The sequence below is a fragment of the Rosa rugosa genome, chromosome 2, assembly GCF_958449725.1.
Source record: "Rosa rugosa chromosome 2, drRosRugo1.1, whole genome shotgun sequence".
Taxonomy (NCBI): Eukaryota; Viridiplantae; Streptophyta; class Magnoliopsida; order Rosales; family Rosaceae; genus Rosa; species Rosa rugosa.
This window is the reverse complement of record NC_084821.1, coordinates 21,369,921-21,379,000: the sequence shown is the minus strand read 5'-3', so window position 1 is coordinate 21,379,000 and position 9,080 is coordinate 21,369,921. Positions and strand designations below refer to the sequence as shown.

Sequence of the window (9,080 nt, the reverse complement as noted above, 5' to 3'; positions counted from 1 at the left end):
TCTGCCCAGTAAAAAATACTATTAAACAATTAAAAATCAGTAAAGAAGAACAGGAAAATCTTATTCGACTTTTAGAATTAAGAAACACTGACTCAGAAAATGAACATAGTGAAAATGATTTTATGCCAATAGAGTCTTCCACCTCAACTGATTCTGATGAACACTCTTCACCAGATATCTGTTTCGGGTGCAACGATACTTGTTGCAAAACTATAAATGTTCTTTCCAAACAAGAAGAACAGGAGGAATTATTAATTGATCTAATAGGAAAAATCGATAACCAAGAATTAAAATCAGAATATCTTAAGAAATTGAAAAAATTAATCACACAAGAAAACGTTGTTAATATCCCTCAGGAAAAAATTTGTCTTACCTCAACCTTTGACAAATTTAAAACTAGTAAAAAAGAAATAACAATCCAAGACCTACAACAAGAAATAAAGACAATTAAAACACAAATACAGTCTTTACAAAAAACAAATTTAGAAATCAGTCATGACAACAAAGAAATCAAACATGACTTAACTATTCTCAAAATAGAACATGAATTCCTTAAACTACAGCATTCTAATGACAACCCTCTTAATAACGATCCACCTGGGCAAAATGATGTGGAAACATCAGAACAAAACACTATCAGCATCATTCGTCAAATCAAACTCAAAAAATGGTATACCACAGTACAAATTAAAATTAATGATTTCCAGTTAGTAACAACAGCGCTTATTGATTCTGGTGCAGATCTCAACTGTATCCAAGAAGGCTTAATACCTTCTAAATACTTTGAAAAAACAAAAGAGTCATTAAGATCAGCTAACGGAACCAAGATGGATATAAAATATGAAATCCCTAAAGCTCATGTTTGTCAAAATAATGTATGCTTCAAAACACCATTTGTTTTAGTCAAAAACTTAACCGACAAAGTAATTTTAGGACTTCCTTTCATTACTATAATTTATCCTTTTACCACAGAATATGATGGGGTTACCACCTATCCATTTGGTGAACCAGTAAAATTTACCTTTCTATCCAATCCCGAAATACACACCCTAAAGGCTTTCCAAGAAAATTCTATCTCAAAAACACTAAATTGTATTCAGGCAAAATATAAGCAGATCACATTTCTTAAAGAAGAAATCAATTTTAAACGAATCGATACTCAACTCCAAGAACCTTTTCTCCAACAAAAAGTCAAAACATTCGAAGAAAAAATTATTAACGAATTATGTTCGGATATTCCTACTGCCTTCTGGCATAGAAAAAAACATATTGTCACTCTCCCTTACATTAAAGGATTCCATGAGAAAAATATTCCTACCAAAGCCCGTCCAATTCAAATGAATCAAGAAGTCATGGAATTCTGCAAAAAGGAAATTAAAGATTTACTTCACAAAAGAATCATCAGACAAAGTAAATCCCCGTGGTCATGTCCTGCCTTCTATGTGCAGAAAAGTGCCGAATTAGAAAGAGGAACTCCACGCTTAGTCATCAATTATAAACCTCTCAATACAGTTCTAGAGTGGATTCGATATCCTATCCCCAATAAACGAGATCTCATTAACAGATTAAATAATGCTGTCATTTTCTCCAAATTTGATATGAAATCTGGTTTCTGGCAAATACAAATTAGTGAGGAAGACAAATACAAAACTGCTTTTGTCACCCCTTTCGGTCATTATGAATGGAATGTCATGCCATTCGGTCTTAAAAATGCCCCCAGTGAATTCCAAAATATTATGAATGACATTTTCAACCCATATAGTCATTTTTCCATAGTCTATATTGATGATGTCCTTATCTTCTCACAATCAATCGATCAACATTGGAAACATTTGCACCAATTCTTCACCATCATAAAAAACAATGGTCTCGTAGTCTCTGCTTCAAAAATTAAACTCTTTCAAACTAATATTAGATTCTTAGGATTCAATATCCATCATCTCCAAATTAGTCCAATAGATCGAGTAATCCAGTTTGCTGACAAATTCCCTGATGTCATCCTAGACAAAAATCAATTGCAAAGGTTCTTAGGATCATTAAATTATGTGGCAGACTTCTACCAAAATCTAAGGAAGAAATGCAAACCTTTATTTGATAGATTACAAGCTAATCCCCCTCCTTGGTCACCAGTTCATACTTCTTTAGTTAAAGAAATCAAGAGTTATGTCAAAACTCTTCCATGTCTTAGGGATTTTGGCAAACCTAAGATTTTGGCAGACTTCTACCAAAATCTAAGGAAGAAATGCAAACCTTTATTTGATAGATTACAAGCTAATCCCCCTCCTTGGTCACCAGTTCATACTTCTTTAGTTAAAGAAATCAAGAGTTATGTCAAAACTCTTCCATGTCTTGGCATTCCCCTCGCCAATTCCTTCAAAATTGTCGAAACTGATGCTTCTGAAGTTGGTTATGGAGGTGTCTTAAAACAACAGATCTCTCCTACTCATCCTGAGCAAATCGTTAGATATTATTCCGGAGTCTGGAATCAATCACAAAGCAATTACAGTACTATTAAAAAAGAAATTTTATCTATTGTTTTATGTATTAGTAAATTTCAAGATGATTTATTAAATCTTATATATATATATATATATATATATATCCTATTCAGAGCAGAGCTCCGCTTAGAAATTAACGTGTGAAGTTCGAGTTTTGGGTCACTTTTCGGTCGTATATCCACATCTCGACCGTTCAGTTTTCAGGTACTAGTGTATAGATCATCTCTACAAATTTTCAGCCAAATTGATGATCGTTAAGGCATGATAACTGCCTTAAAGCTAGTACGGTTCAGGTTGACAGATTCAGTCCGTCCGTTAGTTTAAGCGAGTTAGATACCTTAACGTTCATCAATTTGGCTGAAAATTTGCAGATATGATCTATACACTAGTACCTAAAAATTGAACGGTCGAGATGTGGATATGCGACTGAAAAGTGACCCAAAACTTGAACTTCACACGTTAATTTCAAAGTGGAGCTCCGCTCTGGATAAAATCTATATATGATGTAGGACGAGAATGGACCTAGTTTAGCCGAAAAACCATAAAAGTAAAGAAGCGGGGTAGAATCAAGAAGAGTGATTGGAAAATAGGTAACTCACGCGTAATCAGGTTACTAGCCGCTGGAATATTCAAGAAGATTTGGTTTTGGACTTTTCGGGTTTCTCGTGCGAAGAGTCAGGTTTTGATTTTGAATCAGATTTGACTAACTTTTGGCCAGAATGTCTGTTTGAAACGCATGATACATTTCCAGAATGGGAACGACGAGATCTTCAAGACTCATTTTAGTGAGCCCTATCAGATTTAGGCCAAAATGTATCGTCTTAATTATCCGATTCGTGATTTAATATTTTTAGGTTAGTTTTACATTCTTTTTATTTTAGGTTTTCTAGTTTATTTTGGATTTGTTTTGTTTTAATCCGTGGGCTTTATGGTTTCATTGTTAGTCGCCCTAGGGTTTCTTTTCCCATATATAAGCAACCTTAAACGGCTGCAGAACTATCTTTTATCATATTATCAATCAAAATTGAGAGTTTTCTCTTTTATCTCTGGTGGACTCCAGAATCTTTGTTTTAGGTTTATTGCTTGTAAACCTAGGGTTACTTCCGCCCGTGTCAGTTGGTATCAGAGCGGGTTTCGCCCGCTTCTTAGCAGACGACGATCCAAGGGAGAAGTTCACTACCACCAACCTCAATGACGCTGGTCGTAGAGTATCTATCAAAGAAAGTTTCGTTGAAGAGGAACATACCAAGGGATTTGCCCTAGGACAACCTCATCAATCAAAAAAAAAAAAAAAAAAGGAAAAAAAAAAAAGAAGAAAGAAGAAACATGGAACATTGGATATTCACAACGCCGGATTACGACGACTTCCGAACTACATGTGTCATCAAAGACAAGGTATGCTCTGTAATAATTGACAGTGGTCTACGAGAGAATTTTGTAGCAAACAAAATTGTGGATTATTTTCAATTGCCAACAGTGAAGCTGAGTGATCCATACTGGATTCCATTTGGAGAGGATGAATATGCACAAGTAACAGAGGTTTGTAAAGTTCCTGTCTCTATGGGAAAATTTTATAAAGAAGAAATTACTTGTCATGTGATTGACATGGATGACACTAATGTGCTTTTTGAAAGGCCATGGCATGAAAGCGTCAAAGGTGGTTATTACAAAGATGACACATTTATTTAGGTGGGAGTCACACAAAATTAAAATCAAGCCTGGAAGGAAGAACATCAAGAATTATCACCTAAGGTTTTCGAGAAGAAGTTAGAGTCCAAGTTTTCTTTGGCGGTTGAGATTAATAGTTTAATTGAAGAAAAGCCAGAAGAATTTCTAATGGAAGAACCTCCACAAGAATTCATGGATGAAGACCAAGAAGAGGTTAAAGATGAAATTTCTCATGAAGACATGGTTATTTGTACTGATGAAGTCTTGGAGCCTAAAATAAATCATTCAGAGCCAGATGTTATTCAAGAGTACAACCTTGAGAGCTGTGAAGAATCTACTAAGGTTGCCTATAACAGACTCATCTATGGTGTTGGCACTACGCCAATAATGGCATCAGACAACATGCATCAGACAACTGCGCACATTTTAACTGTCGTCTGAATTTATTAGACGACAGCAATAATTATTCTATTGTGTATGGTTCAATCATACAACAGTTATTGTAAAATATGTGTGATGTTGTCCGCATTTTTTAAATGGACAATAGATTTTCAGATTGCTGTTGTCCAAATAGCTAGTTTCAGACAACATAATAACTATTGATGTTGTTTCATTGTTATTCAGACAATGGTTGAAATTTGATGTCGTCAGAATAAATCTATTCAGACAACTCTTTTTACATTGCTATTGTGCAATTTATTATCAGACAATCACTATATTTTGATGTTGTCTGACTCGTTTGGTTCAGACAACAGTCATTTATTGCTACTTTATTCTGTTGTGCAAAATTCCTTTAAACAAATGGATTCAGACAACAGTTATTTGTTGCTTTTATAGTCTGTTATGCAACTCTTTTTCAGACAATGAATGTGAATTTATGTTGTGTGAGTTTTCACACTTGACCAAAACTCAATTTTTTTACTCAATACCTCCATCGACCAACAAAACTTTCATTTTGCCCGCCCATTTTTTGGCCAAAAATTAAATTTCCCCCTTTTTACAAAACCCCTTTTCACACTCTCTTACCACTGAATTCGACTCTTGTTCTCTCAAACCCAATCCTCTGACCTCTGTCTCAGCCCCCTACTCCCCTTGATACAAAACTGAAAACCCAGAGACCAGGCCTCAACGCATTCCGATCTCTGTCCAAATTTCCGATCTCGAACTCCCACCCTAGGCTCACCTCCCCATCATCTCCTCCTCACCGCGCTAACGGCTATCTTCTCACGCGTATCCGCTAAGGCCAAGCCGGCTTCTACCCATCTTTGCAGAGAAAGCCAGCCATAGTCGCCGAAGCACCACGGTCGAAGCTCCAATCCCCGATCGATATCAACGCTCCTCCGCCGCTACTCCCCGCGTTGTGGAGAAGGAAGAAGACGAATTTCCCAATGGGATGTTCCTTATATAAAAACCCCTCACTCACGCTCTCCTCTATGACTCTCTCTCTTTGAGGTATGGTTTATCTCCCTGCTTTAATTCGTGTTTTGAGTTTTGATTACTATCTATTTTGAATGGGTTTTTGAAAAAAAGTGGGTTATTTGCACAAATCGAAATCGAACTGAGAAAATTAGGAAAAGCGGTTAAGATTTTGCCCAGTTCTGAATTGTTATTTTAAGTTTCCGGATGGAGTGGGCTGGGTTTTTAATTTCAATTGCAAAATCTAGGGTTTTTGAAATTGAATCTGCAGATTGTGGTTGTTGCTAAGGTAGGAAGTGCTGGATTTTGGCTAAAAAGAGTACAAGAGTACATCATTGAATAGCCAACAAGTGCTGAATGGCTTATATATGTTACTCCCCCTGAACACAAGGATCATTTCAATACGGTTTTTAAGATATGTGGTGATTGTATTATAGCATACTGTTTTTGATTGTTGTGGCGTTCCCTGTTAATATCATTGTAGCATATAAGCCTAGTTACTCATGATTTTATTTTACAGTGTGCTAAATGTGCTCGTTGGCTACCAGATGATAATGGCTATCCAAAAGCTAGCCATATATCAGCTGAAAAGCTATCTAACAATAGCCGAGCCCTGCAGTTCATTAATTTGATCCAAGAAGCCAAGATACGAAGCAAAAATCTTGTTAAGTTTGTGGAATCTCATGATCAGCTTGAGTACCGGATGGAGTGGGCTGGGTTTTTAATTTCAATTGCAAAAATCTGCAGATCTTGGTTGTTGCTAAGGTAGGAAGTGCTCAATTTTCCAAATATGCAACCTATTCTATGTTTTTCAATAATTCCTACCTCCAGCTTATGACTTTATGTTTCTCTTATTGGATTCTTGTTCTTTGACCTATCATTTTGTTACATACGTGGTCAATGAAAAAGATCACCGTCAGTTCTAACCCTTCTCCAGAAGGTAATTGCTTTTGCTTAGCTCATCATTTATTTTTACAGATCTGTTAGTATTAGTCGAGTCCAATATGTGCATATGGTTTAGTTCAAAGTTGGAAATAGATTTTTACAGATCTCTATGACTCTTTGCAAAGATTTATTATTTGTTGTTGCATTAGCTCACTATAAAATTGTATAGCTAATCAAACTATTGAACTTGGAAGTTTGGGATTGTTATAGCCAATTGAAGTTATAAACTTGCTTAGTAAATGTTGCGTTGTTACTGATTGGTTTTGCTTATGTGGTTACTACAGCATTTAGTATATATGAGGTACTTATTGCTCATGAAGTCATGTTTTTTTTTTCATTGTGTAATGAGAATTTGAGGCCTATTGATTTCTTGTCTTTTAAACTATCACATTTTGTAGGTTTATTTATCGATTCTGAAAAATTTTATGTTTGTGTTCTGTTAATTTAGAGGGATTAGAAGTCAAACTGTTATCACAAGGAAGGGCATTAGGTGTCATGTACATATAGGGATACTCTGTATATGCTGATACTTTGAGTCATCCAGATTGTTGTGTCACAAATACCATATTTCCATAACATGCATGTAATGACTTTTAGTTATTGCAGCAATCATGTCCTTTGCCAAAGTAATAGGTAATTCTTCCATTATGAGTTTGTGCCATATTTCTCCTCTCTGCTTCCTAGCTTCTTCTTTCCTTCCTTTTTGTTTAAGGTCAAGTGGAAAAATAAACTAGTGTTTCAATGAGGTACTTAATGAGTTTGCTCTATTTGTGTTTTCAGATTTGGTCAACAACCTTGGTACCATTGCAAGGTCTGGCACCAAGAAATTCATGGAAGCCTTGGCTACTAGATCTGATGTTAGCATGATTGGTCAGTTTGGTGTTGGATTCTACTTTGCATATCATGTTGTTGAGAAGGAAGAGGAAGTTGATGAAGAGAAGGAAGTGGGCATGTTTCTGGCCTTGATTTTTTTGACATTTATGTTTAGGCAGGGTTAGTATGTTCATGTTAATGTTGGGCTATGAATACTGCTGATGGAATTTGTATGTTTTGGAATCAATGGAAAGTTTTTGGAATCAATGTTGGATGTGTTTGTGGATATTTTGATCAATAGGTTTTTGTATTAGATGCAATGTCCAGAATGCATGTCCTATGATCCTATCTTAGACAATTCAATTATGACTAAAAACTATTGTCTAATAACTGAACTTCAAAAAATTGAAATGAAAAAACTGTTGTGTGTAAAACCTAACTACAATATCCCTCAAACAAGTGTAGTTGCCCAACTGTACGAAACACAACTGCAAAACTACATATTCTGTTGTTCAACTACTAACAAAACAATAGTTATCTTGGAAAATGATGCACTATGATACATTAACAGACTGATATTTCCAAACATATGTTGTGTTAATAAAATCCACTCAACAGCTAACAGCTATTCCTCGATGTTGAAGATTCATAGAGACAACACTTTTTCTAAAAGCAATGTTCTCTGACTTGTCCTCACAAGTCTCCAGTCTTCATCTTCTGCTGACTTAATTTGCTTTGCACAACCGCAATGGTTTTCTACTATTGTCTTTTCTGGTGTTCAGACAACATATATTTAGACACTTGCTCTTGTACTATCCTTCTTCAGACGACAGTTTTGTGCTGTTGTCTGACCACCCCCATCAGACGGCACAGGCTTTAACAACAGCACCCAACCTCATCAGACGACAGTCCAAAACTGTCGTCTGATGCCATTATTGACGTAGTGTGGGTTCATGATTGTGTCATCAGAATATGCAGAAGATCCAACCAATAATCCACATGTCCAATTGTCTAATTTTTTCTCAGGTCTTTTGTTTACCTATTCCTGTCCTTTATTCAAGAGGAACTCGAGGGCGAGTTCTTTCATAGTGGAGGAGAATGATGTAGGACGAGAATGGACCCAGTTTAGCCGAAAAACCATAAAAGTAAAGAAGCGGGGTAGAATCAAGAAGAGTGATTGGAAAATAGGTAACTCACGCGTAATCAGGTTACTAGCCGCTGGAATATTCAAGAAGATTTGGTTTTGGACTTTTCGGGTTTCTCGTGCGAAAAGTCAGGTTTTGATTTTGAATCAGATTTGACTAACTTTTGGCCAGACACTATGCCAAAAAATGCTTTAGACCATACCCCTCAGACGACAGAAGAGGTTTTTTCTGTTGTCTGATTTTTTTGAGCGTCTTCAGACGACAGTTTTAACTATTTCTGTTGTCTAAATAGTATCAAAATCAATACTAGATCAATTTTTTCAAGTTTGTTGTAATTTAGAAAACTCAGACAACAGAATTCTGTTGTCTGAGTAAATGAAGAAATTATTTCTTCTTGTGTGGACAAAAACCTTTTTTTGGCTGAACTAAAACTTATCTATCTTTTAATAGACCTAGACCCGACCCCGTGCTTTCCCACACTTGGTGAAAAAAAATCAGAAAACTCATTTTCCATCTCCCAAACCTAGCAGCACCTCTTCTTCGATGCTCGTCCACCCTCGTTGGTCTCTCATATCAGTCTACAAACCAACAACCA

The 9,080-nt window shown here is 35.9% G+C and overlaps 1 protein-coding gene across 4 annotated transcripts; it reads left to right on the top strand.

Moving 5' to 3' along the window:
* The first annotated feature begins 5,171 nt into the window (after positions 1–5,171).
* On the top strand, positions 5,172–7,607 carry LOC133731774 (uncharacterized). Of its 4 annotated transcripts, XR_009856805.1 has the most exons (4): positions 5,173–5,618; positions 6,103–6,347; positions 6,492–6,522; positions 7,308–7,607. XR_009856805.1 is itself a non-coding variant. In XM_062159181.1 (2 exons), exons 1-2 carry the CDS (start codon positions 7,139–7,141, stop codon positions 7,523–7,525), a joined length of 240 nt encoding a protein of 79 aa, XP_062015165.1. In that variant the 5' UTR covers positions 6,529–7,138; the 3' UTR covers positions 7,526–7,607. The 4 variants fall into 4 exon arrangements, 1 of the variants encoding a protein (XP_062015165.1); XR_009856804.1 differs by having other exon boundaries at positions 5,172–5,618; positions 6,103–6,522; XR_009856803.1 differs by lacking the exon at positions 6,492–6,522.
* Positions 7,608–9,080: the final 1,473 nt, after the last annotated feature.

What these genes read in the sequence shown, in the direction of transcription:
- LOC133731774 (XM_062159181.1), top strand. Translation starts at nt 7,139, where the DNA reads ATGTCCTTTGCCAAAGTAATAG. An exon ending in GTCCTTTGCCAAAGTAATAG is followed by an intron (nt 7,161 to 7,307) that starts GTAATTCTTCCA and finishes TTGTGTTTTCAG; the next exon opens with ATTTGGTCAACAACCTTGGT.